Source organism: Myxine glutinosa, chromosome 1 (genome assembly GCF_964187855.1).
Source record: "Myxine glutinosa chromosome 1, kmMyxGlut1.1, whole genome shotgun sequence".
NCBI classification, from domain to species: Eukaryota; Metazoa; Chordata; class Myxini; order Myxiniformes; family Myxinidae; genus Myxine; species Myxine glutinosa.
Window position 1 is genome coordinate 25661492 of NC_136261.1, and position 25717 is coordinate 25687208.

Below are 25717 nucleotides of genomic sequence, written 5' to 3' on the forward strand. Positions count from 1 at the left end.
ATAAAGAGAAATGTTTCATTGGCACGCTTTCGACATTCCAAAGTCTGTGACTGTTCAGTGTATTAAATACTGGGATTCTGATAGCAAAGTTGATTTAATCCTTATACAGTATAGTAAAATTGTAGTCTTTGTACTTCATTAATTTTTCTTTTTTTTCTAGCTATTTAATTGCCTTGATCTTTCATCAAAAACAGCATGTTCTGGTGAGGATTCTACAGACCCATGTGATTTGTGCCATAAATATGCTGAGTGCAACGGTCACGGCCTGTCCCAGGAGTGCGTATGCAAAAGCGGCTTCAACGGAAATGGGGTAACACTCTGTGTCGGTGAGTCCTTCCGGTGATTCAAGCAGTGCTGATCAATCAGCGATTTCTTATCTCTGATCATTGCATAGTACTTTGGGAGGAGCATGATCACTATCAGAATAACCCCTGAATTAGTGGTTCTCAACTGGTGGTGCATGGTGACTTTTTTCTGTGGTCCACAGGAACATTGTCCAATGTCACACGGCGTAAGCAAGTCCGGCTGTTTTAAGCTGTGTTCAAAAGCCGTGTTCGAACTCAATAACATTTCAGGTGGTCCACGAAAAAATGTTATTGGCCTGGTGGTCCTGGACTGAAACGAGTTGAGAACCACTGCCCTAAATATAGACACAGTAGTTAGCACATCACATAATTTTACTTAATTCTAGATTAAATATAAATTCACCAAAAATGGCTTGGGAATAGCTTCTGGAATAACAGAAATAGGATGCAGGTAAAATTTAGGAGCTGGACTCACCACAGGCTAATAACCCCTGATTTATTAAATAATATCTCTGACCACAGATGAAAATGAATGTCTGCTTCCTCCGGAGTTTCTCTGCGGACTTCAGGCCAATTGCACCAACACATTTGGTGGTTATTACTGCACCTGCCTTCGAGGATATGTGTCAACCAATAGGAAACTGGAATTCCAACCTAATGATGGCACCATCTGTGTTGGTGAGGTTTACATGACTAATGCACCAATTGGGACAATGCCAAATTGATCATTAAACACCCTAATGCGTTCTATCGGTGTGGTGAGCAGACGTGGATGAGTGTCTAGAGAACCTTACAGTGTGTGGTGATGGAGGCCACTGCTCCAATACCCTTGGGTCCTACGGTTGTTCTTGTTTATCTGGCTATAAAATGATACGATCTGGATTGATTCATCCCATTGAAAATGAAACGTTCTGCATTGGTAAGTTCTCCTAACCACTTCTGCATCTTGCAGTATCTAGCTGTTTGTTTGAAAAGTCCGATTCTCTTTTTAAATTATCTTACAATAATTCACCAAATGTCTGTTCGTCTGTCCATTCGAAGGTACTGCAAAAACGGCTCAACCGATCGCAACGATATTTTGGGTGGGTATTCCTGGGACCCCTTGGAGTAAAATAGGCTATATTGTTTTTCCAATTTTTCCAAGTTTTCCACTTTTCCCAAACACGATGGAATAATATTTACCGATATGAACATTGATGTGGCTTTTATTGAAATTCTACAAATACTGTTTAGATTTTGATGAGAATTACGAACCTGCCACGAATGTGGAAGTGGACAGATGACGGCAATGCACGGGTTTGATAATATCCAAATACAACCGTCATTGAATCGTAATGTTAAATCGTTAAACGTTAATAGTGTTAATCGTTTTGTTTAAAGTATCATTTGATGATTGGAATTGAGTGAATACAATTACAATTTTGAATTCGTAATTGTGTTCACCCAACCGTACGGAACAACACATCAGGATTTAAATATTTGTTTATGTCATGAATGTTGTTAAAAGTTTATTTTTTATATTAATGTTATTTAATTTGTGATTGGAGTTATGCTGTTTGGAATGAAAAAAGAGATATCGAGGTCAAGTGAATGACGAAATGCCGTGACGGTTTCTACTTTCTAAACGTGAAATCGCAGATCGCCATATGCAGATTCGCCATTGACTGGGTATGGAACAAACGTACCCGTTTGTTTTCAAACGGGTACGTTTTTCATTGGAGTCCTTCACGAACTTGCTGTCCATGTCTGACGTGCGACTGAAGGTGCTACAGGAATGTGGAATTTATTGGTTTCATGCTTTAGCAATCGCCGTATCTGCATTGTCTGTTTGCTTCTGGTCTCCCACCCGTGCGTAGCACGGGTACCTCACTAGTTATGTTTAATTTAAGCAACTTTCTTTATGGCATATAAATTCCCAATCTATCCACGGCTCCCTACTCGTATCTACTACATACATTCCTTCAATCGTCGAACCCCCCCCCCCTCCCCCCCATTCCTCAATTATTATTTTTTTGTATACAAGATCGAGGCTCGTGTAAGAGCTAACATTGATCACAAAAAGACAAACTGACACATGAAACATATGATAAAGGCAGTAGGAGACAAGATGGGTAGAGAGAGGGAAGCACACAAGTATAACATTTGAGAGCAGGGACATCGGGAGATTTGTGGGACGGAGAGAGGTTTGGGGGGAGGAGGCGTGCGAAAGGGGGGGGTGTGGGAGAAGTATAAAACACAAGGACACTCCATGGACATCCAGGAAAGAAGTCGGCATTTCAAAAAAGTGGGGTGAATTTGGGGTGAATTAATGGGGGTAGAAAAGATCAAGGTTTTGGATGGAGGAAGATAAGAGATGGTGGTGAACAGCTGTTTTAAAGACCTGGAGGGAGGAGTGGGATTGAAGGGAGTTAAGGAGTTTTACCATAGGCGGGAGAAAAGAGGAATGAAGGAGTGAAGGTGAATAGAGAATCTTGATTTTGGCAGTTTAACCAGAAGAGGGTTGCAGGCAGATCTTGTGCGACCTGTAGGAATATTTGGGGGACAGAGCACAGACAGAGGTGGGGGAGCAAGGCCAGAGAGGAGTCGGTAGAAGACAGAAAGACCACCAACCTGCCTGCAGTGAGTAAGTGAAAGGCCCTCGGAGTTAGCTTCATCGCAGGAGATTCCAATGATTCAGAAAGCCTTGGCTTCTACAGCGTGAAGCCGAGGTAAGTGTGAGGCAGGAGCACCAGCCCAGAGGGGAGTGCAGTATTCCATTGAACAGTAATTAACTTCAAACATGATTTCCTCTCACATAAATTGTTTAATCAACACACACACACACTGTTACGTGGTCCCCTCGGTGAATACCTGGTCTCAGTGACCCCCGGACCGTGAGAGGAACTTCGCCAGAAAGCTGTATTATATATGCGCTTTCGCCACGCAAGCCATATGAATTTCACCCAAGAGACAACTGACGTTCAAGAATATATTTCAAGGGTAATGATACCAAACAATTTCAATGACACAACCATCAACAATATTTCAATGACACAACCACGGAGATTTTCCCCGAGCAATCAACAATACATAATCCTCACCAATTCCCAATTCACAATCAATTCCCAATGATTAAGATGGCCATCTTATACATGTGTGTCCCGGTGAGTACTCACGAAACCCTTTTGGTCTCGGTCCCGCACAATGTCTCTGGGCCCCTCTTGACCAAGAGGATAGTCACCGTCACCGCACTCGGGCGGTTGAACGAACCCCGGGCGGACGTGCTCCAACGTGCCGTCTCGTACCGGGGACAGCTGTTGCAGCGCACCTCCTTGCCAAGCAACGGGGCCAAACCAAAACGCGGTTTGCAACGCGAGCGAGGCTCAACGTGCGACCCGTACGCGTCCTTGTAGACGGGGCGAAACCCAAACGCGGTTTTTCACCGCGTGCGAGGTTCGACGTGCGACCCGTACGCGGCCTTGTAGACGGGGAAAACCGAGCGCGGTTTGTACCGCGTGCGAGGCTCCAAAGTGCGACCCGTACGTTCCGTGCACGAACTCACGGGGACTTCACGTGTCTAAAGGTAATTACGCGGCCAGGTAACTCCTCTCGCCAAACGGGTTTCGGAACGCCCCTGTTTTCCGCGCAGCGCAAGGTCGATTCCACCTTCTCGTCGTCGCGGGGCGAGGAAGAAGAATCCCCTCCTTTTCTCTCCTCGTGTCTTTTCTTCTTCCGTTTCCGGCCACTTCCGTTTCCGGCCACTGGTTCCAAAGGGCTCCTCACCCTCCAATCACAACAACCCTTAATATACTACACACGGATAAGCAAAGACCTGAATGGTAATCCACATACATTCACATAAATATGTAACACTCCCCCCCTTCAAGAAAGAAAGTTTGAACCCAGCGAAAACTTTCTTTGCCGGCCAATTTGGAGAAACAAACCAGATAACTCAACCCCCCCACATTATCAGTTGTCCCCGGGCACAGTTATCACTTAAAAATAAAGCAACCAAAATTTCACCACAACCCCTCCAGATTACTCACTCTGGACTAAGCACCAGCAACGACATTGTCCCTGCCCAAATCAAACTCCATCTCATGACCCTCTGACTTTGACCGCCAGTTTCTTGTGAATGAAGGTTAAGGGGTTGATCACAGATCCAAAGTTAAGCCACTCGATAGCACTTTTTCTGGGAGGCCAAGCCGAGTATTCACTACATGGATGCCTTTAGGAACGTGGAGTTCACGGTTAGTCCGTGCAGGAAAGTTCTCTACATGGGCGCCTTGAGGAACGTGGAGTTCACGGTTAGTCCGTGCATGAAAGTTCACTACATGGACGCCTTTAGGAACGGCGTTCACGGTTAATCCGTGTAGGAATCTTGGCTCGGCGGCTCCGCCGCATTCAGTGCTTCAACTTCTCAGAACTTCCCTAATAATTAGGCTGGGACCACTTGTCCCTGTAGTCCCATGAATAGCGGTCTCCTTCTCGGCCACTACTTTGCCAATCCTTCCTTCGGGAGCGGCCGTAACTCAGGGAGCCTCCCTAATAATATTGATTGCGGCCACCACCAACACTACCGCCCAGTTGTCCTCTCCTGTAGACCTCTCGACGTCTACGAAATGCCTTCCCTACTGTTATGGTCCGACCCTCCAAATCCCTGCCATTCCAATTCTTCTCTGCCTCTCTGGCATCTTTTGTGCTGGCAAACGTGACAAAGCCGAACCCTCTTGACTGTTGCGTTTCCCAGTCTCTTACCAACCGCACTTCCACCAGCGGCCCATACCTGTTGAAGACAGAGGTCAGAACTTCTTCCTCTGTTTTGAAGTTCAGTCCCCCTACAAATAACTTGGCACTTTTGTCGCCATCCCGAGCTGGTGTGGCGTTATGTTCCCTGCTGGGCTCTTTACCAACCCTCAGGTTACCATAAACTTGACCCCCGGCCAAATCATTCCCAATAACCACAGATACACCCTCTACAGGAAGCGTGGCTTGTAAACCGACGGTGACCGGTCCTGACACCAAATCGGACTCCAAATGGATGACATGAAGGGGAGCACTAACACCGCCCCCGATCCCCTGTAAACGAACACTATCCCCCGTTGCCGTCTCCTCGGACCATGGCAAAATGCCTTCAAGCATTAAAGATTGATGTGCCCCTGTGTCCCTCAATATCCTAACCGGTTTCCGGTTAGTCGAGGCTCCATCACGTGACACAAACCCCTCTGAAATAAAGGGTTGGTAACCCTTTTGATGGCGATTTCTCACAATGGCCATTGCGTTTGGAGTCGTAGTAGTCGGACTCCGCTCTGGGTCTTCGCTTTTCCTGCGGTAACAACTGGACATCAAGTGTCCAGGTTTCTTGCAAAAAGCGCAAGTAGGCCCGGAGGAAAAACTTGTGGTCTGCCTCGGGCCCCCCGAACTATAAGTTTGTCTTGGGCCCTCATCCCTCCGATTTCGAACCGGTGGGGTATCATAGTTGTCCCCATAATCCTCTCGAGGCCGCCGCCATGTATGGTCGTTCTCCGCACCTGCTGTTCCCCACCTCCCCTGCGGAGATCTAGGCGAGGAGTTAGGTTCGTGGACCCCTATTCGGTGGGTTAAGGCATAATCATCTGCCATGGTGGCTGCGTCCCACAACTTTGGTACCTTCTTTTCCTGCAGGTACACTTTGATGTCCTCGTGGACACACTGCTGGAATTCCTCCACCAGGATCAAGTCCCGCAATTTCTCGAAGTCTTTCCCGACTCCTTTTGACTCACACCACCGATCAAACATGTTTTCTTTCACTCTGGCAAACTCCACATGGGTCTCACTCTCCCTCTTCCTGGCATTCCTGAATTTTTGCCTGTAAGCTTCCGGAACCAACTCATAGGCCTTGAGGATGTGCTTCTTCAGTACCTCATAATCTGCACATTGGTCCATTGGTAGCGCCGAATAAATTTCCTGAGCTTTCCCCACCAGCACACTTTGCACGAGTATGGTCCAGGCCTCCTCCGGCCAGTTTAATTGTCGAGCCACTTTCTCAAAGTGTGGAAAAAATTTCGCGACTTCTTTTTCACTGAACGGTGGAACCAGCCTCACATGTCTGCCCACATCCCAGGTTTTCTGGTTAGGTGTCGACCCCGTCAGAAAGGGTGGTGCCTCTCCCCGTTCTCTCATTAACTCCAGCTCCTTGAATTTGAATTCTTGCTGAAGCTCCATGTCACGTTCCTTTAATTCCCTTTCCGCTTTTCTCTCCTCTGCTTTTCTCCCTTCTAACCTTTCCTGGAGTTCTCGTTCCACTCTCCTTTCCTCTGCTTGTTTCTCTTCTCTCCTCGCTTCTGCTTTCCTTTCTTCTTCTGCTAACCTTTCCTGGAGTTCTCGTTCCACTCTCCTTTCCTCTGCTTGTTTCTCTTCTCTCCTCGCTTCTGCTTTCCTTTCTTCTTCTGCTCTTTCCTTTTCTGCTTTCCTTTCTTCTTCTTTTAACCTTTCCTGGAGTTCTCGTTCCACTCTCCTTTCCTCTGCTTGCTTCTCTTCTCTCCTCTCTTCTGCTTTCCTTTCTTCTTCTGCTCTTTCCTTTTCTGCTTTCCTTTCTTCTTCTTTTAACCTTTCCTGGAGTTCTCGTTCCACTCTCCTTTCCTCTGCTTGCTTCTCTTCTCTCCTCTCTTCTGCTTTCCTTTCTTCTTCTGCTCTTTCCTTTTCTGCTTTCCTTTCTTCTTCTGCTCTTTCCTTTTCTGCTTTCCTTTCTTCTTCTTTAATCCGTTCCTGGCTCCGTAACTGCAACTCCAGTTTCCGGAGCTCAACGTCTTCTGATTCTTCGGGTAGCCACTCCCAGGCTAACTCGTCCCATTTTCCTAATCCCACCATAGATTGTATCACCGTGGCCTGCAACTCTGCCTTCCTCAAATTAGTTCGGACCTCCAAGTTAAAATGTTTGGCCAATTTCAAGAGGTCCGACTTTAGCAACGCTCGGAACTGTGCCTCACTCGGTGTTACCCCAAAGTTCTGTGCCACAAACGCCATGGTGCCTATCGTTAACACCTGTTAACCTTCACCCAAGACTTTCCCCAAATTCTCAAAAAAAAAAATTACCAATTAATAATTAATTAATAAATTTTAATTAATAAAAAATATTATTATTTTATTATTTTATACAATTTTAGATCCCGGACGGGCCCCCAATTCTGTTACGTGGTCCCCTCGGTGAATACCTGGTCTCAGTGACCCCCGGACCGTGAGAGGAACTTCGCCAGAAAGCTGTATTATATATGCGCTTTCGCCACGCAAGCCATATGAATTTCACCCAAGAGACAACTGACGTTCAAGAATATATTTCAAGGGTAATGATACCAAACAATTTCAATGACACAACCATCAACAATATTTCAATGACACAACCACGGAGATTTTCCCCGAGCAATCAACAATACATAATCCTCACCAATTCCCAATTCACAATCAATTCCCAATGATTAAGATGGCCATCTTATACATGTGTGTCCCGGTGAGTACTCACGAAACCCTTTTGGTCTCGGTCCCGCACAATGTCTCTGGGCCCCTCTTGACCAAGAGGATAGTCACCGTCACCGCACTCGGGCGGTTGAACGAACCCCGGGCGGACGTGCTCCAACGTGCCGTCTCGTACCGGGGACAGCTGTTGCAGCGCACCTCCTTGCCAAGCAACGGGGCCAAACCAAAACGCGGTTTGCAACGCGAGCGAGGCTCAACGTGCGACCCGTACGCGTCCTTGTAGACGGGGCGAAACCCAAACGCGGTTTTTCACCGCGTGCGAGGTTCGACGTGCGACCCGTACGCGGCCTTGTAGACGGGGAAAACCGAGCGCGGTTTGTACCGCGTGCGAGGCTCCAAAGTGCGACCCGTACGTTCCGTGCACGAACTCACGGGGACTTCACGTGTCTAAAGGTAATTACGCGGCCAGGTAACTCCTCTCGCCAAACGGGTTTCGGAACGCCCCTGTTTTCCGCGCAGCGCAAGGTCGATTCCACCTTCTCGTCGTCGCGGGGCGAGGAAGAAGAATCCCCTCCTTTTCTCTCCTCGTGTCTTTTCTTCTTCCGTTTCCGGCCACTTCCGTTTCCGGCCACTGGTTCCAAAGGGCTCCTCACCCTCCAATCACAACAACCCTTAATATACTACACACGGATAAGCAAAGACCTGAATGGTAATCCACATACATTCACATAAATATGTAACAACACACACACACACACACACACACACACACACACACACACACGCACGCAAACACACACACACACACGCAAACACACACACACGCAAACACACAGATACACACACGCAAACACACACTGACACACACACAGATACACACACACCATAGTCAGAGACCCAATACCAGATCTTCAAACACCTCAAGCACAGAAATCTTCCTTCTATTTTTTAACTCTTCCTCCAATTGCTTTATTTTACTGCCGTCCCTCTCCTATTCCATTCCTTCCCAATTTATGTTCCAACTCCCATGTTTTATTCCGTATAATGTCTCTATTTCGATGAAAAAAGACAGAGAAAGACAGCCAAACAGAAATACTCTTCAACTTAAATCTGAAACTTGGATAAAAACACAAGATTTCCACACCAAGGCAACATAATCAGGCTGTTTTATTGTGTCAATTATATCAAAAATGTAAATTTATTTACACACCAAGGCAACATAATCAAGCTGTTTTATTATGTAAATTATAACAAAAATGTAAACTTATTTACACAACAATGCAACATAATCAGGCTGTTTTATTATGTAAATTATAACAAAAATGTAAAGTTATTTCCACACCAAGGCAACATAATCAGGCTGTTTTATTATGTAAATTATAACAAAAATGTAAACTTCTTTCCACACAAAGGCAACATAATCAGGCTGTTTTATTATGTACATTATAACAAAAATGTAAACTTATTTCCACACCAAGGCAACATAATCAGGCTGTTTTATTATGTACATTATGACAAAAATGTAAACTTATTTACACACCAAGGCAACATAATCAGGCTGTTTTATTGTGTCAATTATATCAAAAATGTAAATTTATTTACACACCAAGGCAACATAATCAAGCTGTTTTATTATGTAAATTATAACAAAAATGTAAACTTATTTACACAACAATGCAACATAATCAGGCCGTTTTATTATGTAAATTATAACAAAAATGTAAAGTTATTTCCACACCAAGGCAACATAATCAAGCTGTTTTATTATGTAAATTATAACAAAAATGTAAACTTATTTACACAACAATGCAACATAATCAAGCTGTTTTATTATGTAAATTATAACAAAAATGTAAAGTTATTTCCACACCAAGGCAACATAATCAAGCTGTTTTATTATGTAAATTATAACAAAAATGTAAACTTATTTCCACACCAAGGCAACATAATCAGGCTGTTTTATTATGTACATTATAACAAAAATGTAAACTTATTTCCACACCAAGGCAACATAATCAAGCTGTTTCATTATGTACATTATAACAAAAATGTAAACTTATTTCCACACCAAGGCAACATAATCAGGCTGTTTTATTATGTACATTATAACAAAAATGTAAACTTATTTCCACACCAAGGCAACATAATCAGGCTGTTTTATTATGTACATTATAACAAAAATGTAAACTTATTTCCACACCAAGGCAACATAATCAGGCTGTTTTATTATGTACATTATAACAAAAATGTAAACTTATTTCCACACCAAGGCAACATAATCAGGCTGTTTTATTATGTAAATTATAACAAAAATGTAAATTTCTTTCCACACAAAGGCAACATAATCAGGCTGTTTTATTATGTACATTATAACAAAAATGTAAACTTATTTCCACACCAAGGCAACATAATCAGGCTGTTTTATTATGTACATTATGACAAAAATGTAAACTTATTTACACACCAAGGCAACATAATCAGGCTGTTTTATTATGTAAATTATAACAAAAATGTAAACTTATTTCCACAACAAGGCAACATAATCAGGCTGTTTTATTATGTACATTATAACAAAAATGGAAACTTATTTCCACACCAAGGCAACATAATCAAGCTGTTTTATTATGTAAATTATAACAAAAATGTAAACTTATTTCCACAACAAGGCAACATAATCAGGCTGTTTTATTATGTACATTATAACAAAAATGTAAACTTATTTCCACACCAAGGCAACATAATCAGGCTGTTTTATTATGTAAATTATAACAAAAATGTAAACTTCTTTCCACACAAAGGCAACATAATCAGGCTGTTTTATTATGTACATTATAACAAAAATGTAAACTTATTTCCACACCAAGGCAACATAATCAGGCTGTTTTATTATGTACATTATGACAAAAATGTAAACTTATTTACACACCAAGGCAACATAATCAAGCTGTTTTATTATGTAAATTATAACAAAAATGTAAACTTATTTACACAACAATGCAACATAATCAGGCTGTTTTATTATGTAAATTATAACAAAAATGTAAATTTATTTACACACCAAGGCAACATAATCAAGCTGCTTTATTATGTAAATTATAACAAAAATGTAAATGTATTTACACACCAAGGCAACATAATCAAGCTGCTTTATTACGTAAATTATAACAAAAATGTAAACTTATTTCCACACCAAGGCAACATAATCAGGCTGTTTTATTATGTACATTATAACAAAAATGTAAACTTATTTACACAACAATGCAACATAATCAGGCTGTTTTATTATGTAAATTATAACAAAAATGTAAACTTATTTCCACACCAAGGCAACATAATCAGGCTGTTTTATTATGTACATTATGACAAAAATGTAAACTTATTTTCACACCAAGGCAACATAATCAGGCTGTTTTATTATGTAAATTATAACAAAAATGTAAACTTATTTCCACACCAAGGCAACATAATCAGGCTGTTTTATTATGTACATTATAACAAAAATGTAAACTTATTTCCACACCAAGGCAACATAATCAAGCTGTTTTATTATGTAAATTATAACAAAAATGTAAACTTATTTCCACACCAAGGCAATATAATCAAGCTGTTTTATTATGTAAATTATAACAAAAATGTAAACTTATTTCCACACCAAGGCAACATAATCATGCTGTTTTATTATGTAAATTATAACAAAAATGTAAACTTATTTCCACACCAAGGCAACATAATCAAGCTGTTTTATTATGTAAATTATAACAAAAATGTAAACTTATTTCCACACCAAGGCAACATAATCAAGCTGTTTTATTATGTAAATTATAACAAAAACGTAAACTTATTTCCACACCAAGGCAACATAATCAAGCTGTTTTATTATGTAAATTATAACAAAAATGTAAACTTATTTCCACACCGGGGCAACATAATCAAGCTGTTTTATTATGTACATTATAACAAAAATGTAAACTTATTTCCACACCAAGGCAACATAATCAGGCTGTTTTATTATGTAAATTATAACAAAAATGTAAACTTGTGATGTTTGTGAAGTTAATGTTAGCTCTTTCAGGAGCCTCGATTCAGTATACAAAAAAAAAAAAAAAAAACTTATTTCCACACCAAGGCATCATAAACAAGCTGTTTTATTATGTAAATTATAAAAAAATGTAAAGTTATTTCCACACCAAGGCAACATAATCAAGCTGTTTTATTATGTAAATTATAACAAAAATGTAAACTTATTTCCACACCAAGGCAACATAATCAAGCTGTTTTATTATGTAACTTATAACAAAAATGTAAACTTATTTCCACACCAAGGCATCATAATCAAGCTGTCTAATTATGTAAATTATAACAAAAATGTAAATTTATTTACACACCAAGGCAACATAATCAAGCTGTTTTATTATGTAAATTATAACAAAAATGTAAACTTATTTCCACATCAAGGCATCATAAACTAGCTGTTTTCTTATGTAAATTATAACAAAAATGTAAACTTATTTCCACACCACGGCAACATCATCAAGCTGTTTTGTAATGTAAATTATAACAAAAATGCAAATTTATTTCCACACCAAGGCAACATAATCAAGCTGTTTTATTATGTAAATTATAACAAAAATGTAAACTTATTTCCACACCAAGGCAACATAATCAAGCTGTTTTATTATGTAAATTATAACAAAAATGTAAACTTATTTCCACACCGGGGCAACATAATCAGGCTGTTTTATTATGTACATTATAACAAAAATGTAAACTTATTTCCACACTGGGGCAACATAATCAGGCTTTTTTATTGTGTCAATTATAACAAAAATGTAAAGTTATTTACACACCAAGGCAATATAATCAAGCTGTTTTATTATGTAAATTATAACAAAAATGTAAACTTATTTCCACACCAAGGCAACATAATCAAGCTGTTTTATTATGTAAATTATAACAAAAATGTAAACTTATTTCCACACCAAGGCAACATAATGAAGCTGTTTTATTATGTAAATTATAACAAAAATGTAAACTTATTTCCACACCAAGGCAACATAATCAAGCTGTTTTATTATGTAAATTATAACAAAAATGTAAACTTATTTCCACACCGGGGCAACATAATCAAGCTGTTTTATTATGTACATTATAACAAAAATGTAAACTTATTTCCACACCAAGGCAACATAATCAGGCTGTTTTATTATGTAAATTATAACAAAAATGTAAACTTGTGATGTTTGTGAAGTTAATGTTAGCTCTTTCACGAGCCTCGATTCAGTATACAAAAAAAAAAAAAAAAACTTATTTCCACACCAAGGCATCATAAACAAGCTGTTTTATTATGTAAATTATAAAAAAATGTAAATTTATTTCCACACCAAGGCAACATAATCAGGCTGTTTTATTATGTAAATTATAACAAAAATGTAAACTTATTTCCACACCAAGGCAACATAATCAAGCTGTTTCATTATGTACATTATAACAAAAATGTAAACTTATTTCCACACCAAGGCAACATAATCAAGCTGTTTCATTATGTAAATTATAACAAAAATGTAAACTTATTTCCACACCAAGGCAACATAATCAAGCTGTTTCATTATGTACATTATAACAAAAATGTAAACTTATTTCCACACCAAGGCAACATAATCAAGCTGTTTTATTATGTACATTATGACAAAAATGTAAACTTATTTCCACACCAAGGCAACATAATCAAGCTGTTTCATTATGTACATTATAACAAAAATGTAAACTTATTTCCACACCAAGGCAACATAATCAAGCTGTTTCATTATGTACATTATAACAAAAATGTAAACTTATTTCCACACCAAGGCAACATAATCAAGCTGTTTCATTATGTACATTATAACAAAAATGTAAACTTATTTCCACACCAAGGCAACATAATCAAGCTGTTTCATTATGTACATTATAACAAAAATGTAAACTTATTTCCACACCATGGCAACATAATCAACCTGTTTTATTGTGTCAATTATAACAAAAATGTAAATTTATTTACACACCAAGGCAACATAATCAGGCTGTTTTATTATGTAACTTATAACAAAAATGTAAACTTATTTCCACACCAAGGCATCATAATCAAGCTGTCTAATTATGTAAATTATAACAAAAATGTAAATTTATTTACACACCAAGGCAACATAATCAAGCTGTTTTATTATGTAAATTATAACAAAAATGTAAACTTATTTCCACATCAAGGCATCATAAACTAGCTGTTTTATTATGTAAATTATAACAAAAATGTAAACTTATTTCCACACCATGGCATCATAAACTAGCTGTTTTATTATGTAAATTATAACAAAAATGTAAACTTATTTCCACATCAAGGCATCATAAACTAGCTGTTTTATTATGTAAATTATAACAAAAATGTAAACTTATTTCCACACCATGGCAATATAATCAAGCTGTTTTATTATGTAAATTATAACAAAAATGTAAATTTATTTACACACCAAGGCAACATAATCAAGCTGTTTTATTATGTAAATTATAACAAAAATGTAAACTTATTTCCACACCAAGGCAACATCATCAAGCTGTTTTGTTATGTAAATTAGAACAAAAATGTAAAGTTATTTGCACACCAAGGCAACATAATCAAGCTGATCTATTGTGTCAATTATAACAAAAATGTAAATTTATTTACACACCAAGGCAACATAATCAGGCTGTTTTATTATGTAAATTATAACAAAAATGTAAACTTATTACCACACCAAGGCAACATAACCAAGCTGTTTTATTATGTACATTATGACAAAAATGTAAACTTATTTACACACCAAGGCAACATAATCAGGCTGTTTTATTTTGTAAATTATAACAAAAATGTAAACTTCTTTCCACACCAAGGCAACATAATCAAGCTGTTTTATTGTGTCAATTATAACAAAAATGTAAACTTCTTTCCACACCAAGGCAACATAATCAAGCTGTTTTATTGTGTCAATTATAACAAAAATGTAAACTTATTTCCACACCATGGCAACATAATCAAGCTGTTTTATTGTGTCAATTATAACAAAAATGTAAACTTATTTACACACCAAGGCAATATAATCAAGCTGTTTTTTTATGTAAATTATAACAAAAATGTAAACTTATTTCCACACCGGGGCAACATAATCAGGCTGTTTTATTGTGTCAATTATAACAAAAATGTAAAGTTATTTACACACCAAGGCAATATAATCAAGCTGTTTTATTATATAAATTATAACAAAAATGTAAACTTATTTCCACACCAAGGCAACATAATCAAGCTGTTTTATTACGTAAATTATAACAAAAATGTAAACTTATTTCCACACCAAGGCAACATAATGAAGCTGTTTTATTATGTAAATTATAACAAAAATGTAAACTTATTTCCACACCAAGGCAACATAATCAAGCTGTTTTATTATGTAAATTATAACAAAAATGTAAACTTATTTCCACACCGGGGCAACATAATCAAGCTGTTTTATTATGTACATTATAACAAAAATGTAAACTTATTTCCACACCAAGGCAACATAATCAGGCTGTTTTATTATGTAAATTATAACAAAATGTAAAGTTATTTCCACACCAAGGCAACATAATCAAGCTGTTTTATTATGTAAATTATAACAAAAATGTAAAGTTATTTCCACACCAAGGCAACATAATCAAGCTGTTTTATTATGTAAATTATAACAAAAATGTAAACTTATTTCCACACCAAGGCAACATAATCAAGCTGTTTTATTCTGTAACTTATAACAAAAATGTAAACTTATTTCCACACCAAGGCATCATAATCAAGCTGTCTAATTATGTAAATTATAACAAAAATGTAAATTTATTTACACACCAAGGCAACATAATCAAGCTGTTTTATTATGTAAATTATAACAAAAATGTAAACTTATTTCCACATCAAGGCATCATAAACTAGCTGTTTTCTTATGTAAATTATAACAAAAATGTAAACTTATTTCCACACCACGGCAACATCATCAAGCTGTTTTGTAATGTAAATTATAACAAAAATGCAAATTTATTTCCACACCAAGGCAACATAATCAAGCTGTTTTATTATGTAAATTATAACAAAAATGTAAACTTATTTCCACACCAAGGCAACATAATCAAGCTGTTTTATTATGTAAATTATAACAAAAATGTAAACTTATTTCCACACCGGGGCAACATAATCAGGCTGTTTTATTATGTACATTATAACAAAAATGTAAACTTATTTCCACACTGGGGCAACATAATCAGGCTGTTTTATTGTGTCAATTATAACAAAAATGTAAAGTTATTTACACACCAAGGCAATATAATCAAGCTGTTTTATTATGTAAATTATAACAAAAATGTAAACTTATTTCCACACCAAGGCAACATAATCAAGCTGTTTTATTATGTAAATTATAACAAAAATGTAAACTTATTTCCACACCAAGGCAACATAATGAAGCTGTTTTATTATGTAAATTATAACAAAAATGTAAACTTATTTCCACACCAAGGCAACATAATCAAGCTGTTTTATTATGTAAATTATAACAAAAATGTAAACTTATTTCCACACCGGGGCAACATAATCAAGCTGTTTTATTATGTACATTATAACAAAAATGTAAACTTATTTCCACACCAAGGCAACATAATCAGGCTGTTTTATTATGTAAATTATAACAAAAATGTAAACTTGTGATGTTTGTGAAGTTAATGTTAGCTCTTTCACGAGCCTCGATTCAGTATACAAAAAAAAAAAAAAAAAACTTATTTCCACACCAAGGCATCATAAACAAGCTGTTTTATTATGTAAATTATAAAAAAATGTAAATTTATTTCCACACCAAGGCAACATAATCAGGCTGTTTTATTATGTAAATTATAACAAAAATGTAAACTTATTTCCACACCAAGGCAACATAATCAAGCTGTTTCATTATGTACATTATAACAAAAATGTAAACTTATTTCCACACCAAGGCAACATAATCAAGCTGTTTCATTATGTAAATTATAACAAAAATGTAAACTTATTTCCACACCAAGGCAACATAATCAAGCTGTTTCATTATGTACATTATAACAAAAATGTAAACTTATTTCCACACCAAGGCAACATAATCAAGCTGTTTTATTATGTACATTATGACAAAAATGTAAACTTATTTCCACACCAAGGCAACATAATCAAGCTGTTTCATTATGTACATTATAACAAAAATGTAAACTTATTTCCACACCAAGGCAACATAATCAAGCTGTTTCATTATGTACATTATAACAAAAATGTAAACTTATTTCCACACCAAGGCAACATAATCAAGCTGTTTCATTATGTACATTATAACAAAAATGTAAACTTATTTCCACACCAAGGCAACATAATCAAGCTGTTTCATTATGTACATTATAACAAAAATGTAAACTTATTTCCACACCATGGCAACATAATCAACCTGTTTTATTGTGTCAATTATAACAAAAATGTAAATTTATTTACACACCAAGGCAACATAATCAGGCTGTTTTATTATGTAACTTATAACAAAAATGTAAACTTATTTCCACACCAAGGCATCATAATCAAGCTGTCTAATTATGTAAATTATAACAAAAATGTAAATTTATTTACACACCAAGGCAACATAATCAAGCTGTTTTATTATGTAAATTATAACAAAAATGTAAACTTATTTCCACATCAAGGCATCATAAACTAGCTGTTTTATTATGTAAATTATAACAAAAATGTAAACTTATTTCCACACCATGGCATCATAAACTAGCTGTTTTATTATGTAAATTATAACAAAAATGTAAACTTATTTCCACATCAAGGCATCATAAACTAGCTGTTTTATTATGTAAATTATAACAAAAATGTAAACTTATTTCCACACCATGGTAATATAATCAAGCTGTTTTATTATGTAAATTATAACAAAAATGTAAACTTATTTCCACACCAAGGCAACATCATCAAGCTGTTTTGTTATGTAAATTAGAACAAAAATGTAAAGTTATTTGCACACCAAGGCAACATAATCAAGCTGATCTATTGTGTCAATTATAACAAAAATGTAAATTTATTTACACACCAAGGCAACATAATCAGGCTGTTTTATTATGTAAATTATAACAAAAATGTAAACTTATTACCACACCAAGGCAACATAACCAAGCTGTTTTATTATGTACATTATGACAAAAATGTAAACTTATTTACACACCAAGGCAACATAATCAGGCTGTTTTATTTTGTAAATTATAACAAAAATGTAAACTTCTTTCCACACCAAGGCAACATAATCAAGCTGTTTTATTGTGTCAATTATAACAAAAATGTAAACTTCTTTCCACACCAAGGCAACATAATCAAGCTGTTTTATTGTGTCAATTATAACAAAAATGTAAACTTATTTCCACACCATGGCAACATAATCAAGCTGTTTTATTGTGTCAATTATAACAAAAATGTAAACTTATTTACACACCAAGGCAATATAATCAAGCTGTTTTTTTATGTAAATTATAACAAAAATGTAAACTTATTTCCACACCGGGGCAACATAATCAGGCTGTTTTATTGTGTCAATTATAACAAAAATGTAAAGTTATTTACACACCAAGGCAATATAATCAAGCTGTTTTATTATGTAAATTATAACAAAAATGTAAACTTATTTCCACACCAAGGCAACATAATCAAGCTGTTTTATTACGTAAATTATAACAAAAATGTAAACTTATTTCCACACCAAGGCAACATAATGAAGCTGTTTTATTATGTAAATTATAACAAAAATGTAAACTTATTTCCACACCAAGGCAACATAATCAAGCTGTTTTATTATGTAAATTATAACAAAAATGTAAACTTATTTCCACACCGGGGCAACATAATCAAGCTGTTTTATTATGTACATTATAACAAAAATGTAAACTTATTTCCACACCAAGGCAACATAATCAGGCTGTTTTATTATGTAAATTATAACAAAATGTAAAGTTATTTCCACACCAAGGCAACATAATCAAGCTGTTTTATTATGTAAATTATAACAAAAATGTAAACTTATTTCCACACCAAGGCAACATAATCAAGCTGTTTTATTATGTAACTTATAACAAAAATGTAAACTTATTTCCACACCAAGGCATCATAATCAAGCTGTCTAATTATGTAAATTATAACAAAAATGTAAATTTATTTACACACCAAGGCAACATAATCAAGCTGTTTTATTATGTAAATTATAACAAAAATGTAAACTTATTTCCACATCAAGGCATCATAAACTAGCTGTTTTCTTATGTAAATTATAACAAAAATGTAAACTTATTTCCACACCACGGTAACATCATCAAGCTGTTTTGTAATGTAAATTATAACAAAAATGCAAATTTATTTCCACACCAAGGCAACATAATCAAGCTGTTTTATTATGTAAATTATAACAAAAATGTAAACTTATTTCCACACCAAGGCAACATAATCAAGCTGTTTTATTATGTAAATTATAACAAAAATGTAAACTTATTTCCACACCGGGGCAACATAATCAGGCTGTTTTATTATGTACATTATAACAAAAATGTAAACTTATTTCCACACCGGGGCAACATAATCAGGCTGTTTTATTGTGTCAATTATAACAAAAATGTAAAGTTATTTACACACCAACAACATACAACATGCATTTTAAAGGCCATTTTCCCTGCTAGAGCGGGGGTTAGCCTTGCGGTCCCCATGACAATCTTCTCCATTTTGCCCTATTTTCTGCATCTCTCCTTGTTAACCCCCTTGCCCGCATTTCTTCTTCCACCATCTTTAGCCAAGTCTTTTTCGGTCTTCCCCGTCCTCTGCTTCCTTCTACATTCATTTCCATCACTCTTCTCAACCAGTCACTTTCATCCTTCCTCAACACATGACCAAACCATCTCAACCTGTTCCTCTTCACAACATCAATCACAGGCTCTATTCCCATCATCTTTCGCAATTCATCATTTGTCTTCCTCTCTCTCAACGATACTCCACACATCCACCGAACCATTCGCATTTCCACCCTTTCCAACCTTCGTTGCTGCTCTACGTTTATTACCCATGTCTCGCTCCCATAAATCATAACACTTCTCACACATGCAGCATACACCTTTCCCTTCAGCTTCAACGACACTCCCCTCATCATCAGCACGCCACCCAGTTCCCGAAACTTCTTCCATGCACATCTCACTCGAGCAACCGTTGCCGAGTCTGATCCACCTTCTCCATTCAGCATGTCTCCGAGGTAGCAAAATGTTTTCACACCTTCCAGCTTCACGCCATCTCCAAGATCCAACTCAACATTTCCTCCATCTGCAGCTCCCTCTGTGCACACCTTACATTTGAATGTAGCTGCCACACTGGTTAATGACCCTCTCAGACCACTACATTTTTGATGAACCCACTCAGCGCACATTGTACATTGAATGGAGTTCACTCCGACACCCTTCCTACACACAGCACAGGGCCACTTCCCAGTTCTTTCCACCTCACCACATGCTTTACCACTTGCCATCACCTTCGTCTTTCCGATATTCACCTTCAGACCTTTTGTCTCCATACATTCCTTCCACGTGGTCATCTTTTCCTTCAGTCCATCCATACTTTCCGCAATCAACACCAGATCATCTGCATACAACAACTCCCACGGTAAACCCTCCTTTACGTTCTGAGCCAGCACCTCCATCACAGCTACAAATAGTAATGGACTTAGTACCGACCCCTGATGCACTCCCACCTTCACCTCAAACTCACCACTGTTCCCGTCCTTCGTCCTTACAGCTGTGCGCGCTCTTTTGTACATTGCCATCACTACTCTGATCAACCATTCCTCCACTCCTAACTTCCTCAATGCCCATGTCAATACTTTGCGTGGTACCCTATCGAATGCTTTCTCCAGATCAACAAACCCAAGAAACAACTTCTTCCTCTTCTCCATGTACTTCTCCTGCAACTGCCTCACAATGAAAAGCGCGTCTGTCGTTCCTCTTCCTGGCATGAATCCAAACTGCATTTCGTCGATCTTCACTTTCTTCCTTATCCTCCTCTCCAACACCCTTTCCAATACCTTCATTCCATGCTCCAATAACTTTATCGCTCGGTACGAGCCACACTCCAGAGGGTCACCTTTCCCCTTGTATAGAGGGACGAGGGTACTCAGTTCCCAATCCACTGGAATGCGGCCTTCTTTCACCACCAGATTACAGATCTCTGTCATTCTCTTCACACCCCAACTTCCTGCTGCCTTCAACATATCTCCCACAACTCCCGTCGGCCCTCCCGCTTTTCTACCCTTCATTGCTTTTATCGCTTCCTCAACTTCCTTCTCAGTTATCTTCTCTGCCGGTCCTAAAACAGGGTTACTCTCTATGTTGCCATCCCATTCATTCTCTGTATTCAACAGCATTTCCATATATCTTTTCCATCTTCCTTTAATTCCATCTGGGTCGACAACGATTTGTCCCACTTCATCCTTCAAGCAACTCACCCCCATCACATCACACCTCTCTTTCGCTATCTGCTTTGCAATCCTGAATACTGCTTTCTGACCCTCTTCCGAATCCAAGCGTTCTCCGAACATTTTCCTACATGCCTCCTGCGCCTTTGCTACCTCTTTCTTTGCAGCCTTCCTGGCTGCCTTATAACTTTCATGCTCTGCTGTTTCTGCTCCCGTACCCTTCGCCTTCTGCCACTCCTTGAACTTCTTCCTCTTCACGTCAATCCTCTTTCCAACTTCATCATCCCACCACCATGTTTCCGAGTGCCTCGGTGGTCCTTTTGTCCATCCACATACCTCACCAACGGCTCCCAACAGACGAGCTTTCATTGACATCCAACCACTTTCAAGCTCAACCACATCATCCTCGACCCTACTCAGCCTCTCTTTTAATGCCTCCCTTACTGTCACCTCTTTCAACCTCCACACCTTCATTCTCGGTTGGTACTTCACCCGCCGAGCTCTCCTCGCACCTTTCACCCTTACGTCGCAGACAACCAAGTGGTGCTGTGAAACAGCCTCCTCCCCCGGGATCACCTTTGTGTCCCGGAGGTGCCCCCTATCTCGCCTACGCACCATCAGGTAGTCAACGGTTGTCGTCGACCCACCTGACGTGTATGTAACAAGCTTATTATCCTCTTTCTGGAACTGAGTATTACAAATCAACAAATCAGCTCCATCAGCAAACTCCAAAATCCTTTCACCTTCTCCATTTCTCACACCATATCCGTAACCCCCATGAACTCCGTCAAAACCATCCATACTCCTTCCCACATGTCCATTTAGGTCTCCTCCTACCACAACAACTTCCTCATCTTTCACGTTTTCCATCAGCTTCTCTATCGCACACCAGAACGTGTCCTTTTCTTCATCGCTTCGACCAACCTGCGGAGCATATCCCGAGATGACGTTCACCAAGAGCTTTCCAATCATCATTTTCACCATCATCAACCTATCACTCACTCTAGTCACACTCACCACACTGTCTACAAACTCCTCAGAAAACAGGACACCAACACCATTCACGCCCTCCGGGCAGCCTTGCCACACAAACTTGTATTTCTGTCCCTGCCTACCCTTCACCATTCTCACACCACTTCCCTTCCATCTCGTCTCTTGCACACAACATATGTCCACTCTTCTTCTGACCAATACTTCCACCACTTCTCCTGATCTCCCTGTCATTGTCCCTACATTCCATGTCCCAAACCTCAGAAACCGATCTCCACTTCGGGCTGTACCCTGCCCATATGTAGTTGTTTGTCATGGTTCCCTTTTTTTTTTTAGGCAATGTTTTTATGGCCGGATGCCCTTCCTGACGCCAACCCTCTTAGTCGTCTCTTACGACACGCAGGGATACGGTGTACCTATTCTTATCCAGGGTACACACCGGGAAACGTTTAAAACATGGAAATTCTGGGGAGTGGGGGGTGGAGGGGGGGGGGTGGTGTCAAGGGAAAGATAAAATGAAAATAAACCCCTTCAGCCGGCACTTAGCTTGGCTTCCCAAAGAGTACTTTCAGGAGCTTGGCGGCTGTTGAAACTGGGGTAGCCACTCATGCGGGAAGTGGTCCAAAATGGCGGTGTCGAACGCCGCGCGTCGAAAACACAACAAGCGTGAGGCGAGCAGATTAGACGGCCTCCTTTCGATTCTCTACCGTCAAGTCCAATGCGGCCTTCAGCTTCCAAGAGCCCAGCAGTTGTCCAAAACCTCGTGTGGGGAAATGTGGTATCTGTCCGTCGTCTTGTCCACCGTCCACACGCGGCTCCAAGCTCCGGCGCGAGGAAGCCCTCCGTCCGCCCGCACGCTTCGCCAGGCCCCGATGCTTTATACGACTTGCTTTATACGCATTGTTAAAAGTAAATAATGACAGATGTTTTCTTTCACAATATTGCGAGATTTCCAGAACTCCTCGGCGTCAAGGGAAAGATAAAATGAAAATAAACCCCTTCAGCCGGCACTTAGCTTGGCGTCCCAAAGAGTACTTTCAGGAGCTTGGCGGCTGTTGAACCTGGGGTAGCCACTCATGCGGGAAGTGGTCCAAAACCAAAAGTTATTTACACACCAAGGCAATATAATCAAGCTGTTTTATTATGTAAATTATAACAAAAATGTAAACTTATTTCCACACCATGGCAATATAATCAAGCTGTTTTATTATGTACATTATAACAAAAATGTAAATTTATTTACACACCAAGGCAACATAATCAAGCTGTTTTATTATGTAAATTATAACAAAAATGTAAACTTATTTCCACACCAAGGCAACATCATCAAGCTGTTTTGTTATGTAAATTAGAACAAAAATGTAAAGTTATTTGCACACCAAGGCAACATAATCAAGCTGATCTATTGTGTCAATTATAACAAAAATGTAAATTTATTTACACACCAAGGCAACATAATCAGGCTGTTTTATTATGTAAATTATAACAAAAATGTAAACTTATTACCACACCAAGGCAACATAACCAAGCTGTTTTATTATGTACATTATGACAAAAATGTAAACTTATTTACACACCAAGGCAACATAATCAGGCTGTTTTATTTTGTAAATTATAACAAAAATGTAAACTTCTTTCCACACCAAGGCAACATAATCAAGCTGTTTTATTGTGTCAATTATAACAAAAATGTAAACTTCTTTCCACACCAAGGCAACATAATCAAGCTGTTTTATTGTGTCAATTATAACAAAAATGTAAACTTATTTCCACACCATGGCAACATAATCAAGCTGTTTTATTGTGTCAATTATAACAAAAATGTAAACTTATTTACACACCAAGGCAATATAATCAAGCTGTTTTTTTATGTAAATTATAACAAAAATGTAAACTTATTTCCACACCGGGGCAACATAATCAGGCTGTTTTATTGTGTCAATTATAACAAAAATGTAAAGTTATTTACACACCAAGGCAATATAATCAAGCTGTTTTATTATATAAATTATAACAAAAATGTAAACTTATTTCCACACCAAGGCAACATAATCAAGCTGTTTTATTACGTAAATTATAACAAAAATGTAAACTTATTTCCACACCAAGGCAACATAATGAAGCTGTTTTATTATGTAAATTATAACAAAAATGTAAACTTATTTCCACACCAAGGCAACATAATCAAGCTGTTTTATTATGTAAATTATAACAAAAATGTAAACTTATTTCCACACCGGGGCAACATAATCAAGCTGTTTTATTATGTACATTATAACAAAAATGTAAACTTATTTCCACACCAAGGCAACATAATCAGGCTGTTTTATTATGTAAATTATAACAAAATGTAAAGTTATTTCCACACCAAGGCAACATAATCAAGCTGTTTTATTATGTAAATTATAACAAAAATGTAAAGTTATTTCCACACCAAGGCAACATAATCAAGCTGTTTTATTATGTAAATTATAACAAAAATGTAAACTTATTTCCACACCAAGGCAACATAATCAAGCTGTTTTATTCTGTAACTTATAACAAAAATGTAAACTTATTTCCACACCAAGGCATCATAATCAAGCTGTCTAATTATGTAAATTATAACAAAAATGTAAATTTATTTACACACCAAGGCAACATAATCAAGCTGTTTTATTATGTAAATTATAACAAAAATGTAAACTTATTTCCACATCAAGGCATCATAAACTAGCTGTTTTCTTATGTAAATTATAACAAAAATGTAAACTTATTTCCACACCACGGCAACATCATCAAGCTGTTTTGTAATGTAAATTATAACAAAAATGCAAATTTATTTCCACACCAAGGCAACATAATCAAGCTGTTTTATTATGTAAATTATAACAAAAATGTAAACTTATTTCCACACCAAGGCAACATAATCAAGCTGTTTTATTATGTAAATTATAACAAAAATGTAAACTTATTTCCACACCGGGGCAACATAATCAGGCTGTTTTATTATGTACATTATAACAAAAATGTAAACTTATTTCCACACTGGGGCAACATAATCAGGCTGTTTTATTGTGTCAATTATAACAAAAATGTAAAGTTATTTACACACCAAGGCAATATAATCAAGCTGTTTTATTATGTAAATTATAACAAAAATGTAAACTTATTTCCACACCAAGGCAACATAATCAAGCTGTTTTATTATGTAAATTATAACAAAAATGTAAACTTATTTCCACACCAAGGCAACATAATGAAGCTGTTTTATTATGTAAATTATAACAAAAATGTAAACTTATTTCCACACCAAGGCAACATAATCAAGCTGTTTTATTATGTAAATTATAACAAAAATGTAAACTTATTTCCACACCGGGGCAACATAATCAAGCTGTTTTATTATGTACATTATAACAAAAATGTAAACTTATTTCCACACCAAGGCAACATAATCAGGCTGTTTTA

At 37.3% G+C, this 25717-nt stretch overlaps 1 protein-coding gene and 1 long non-coding RNA gene across 2 annotated transcripts in view; both read left to right on the plus strand.

Annotated features, from left to right (window-relative positions):
• Positions 1–25717, plus strand: part of LOC137421917 (fibulin-1) — a 93746-nt gene that overhangs the window by 23448 nt on the left and 44581 nt on the right. Inside the window, exons 4-6 of the mRNA XM_078769873.1 lie at positions 195–326; positions 828–983; positions 1072–1224. Of these exons, the coding sequence (XP_078625999.1) occupies positions 195–326; positions 828–983; positions 1072–1224 (441 nt within the window). The remainder of the gene's footprint in view (positions 1–194; positions 327–827; positions 984–1071; positions 1225–25717) is intronic.
• Positions 10460–13105, plus strand: LOC144889501 (uncharacterized). Its single transcript, XR_013621813.1, has 2 exons — positions 10460–11774; positions 11912–13105. It is a non-coding gene; the product is annotated as an uncharacterized LOC144889501 (long non-coding RNA).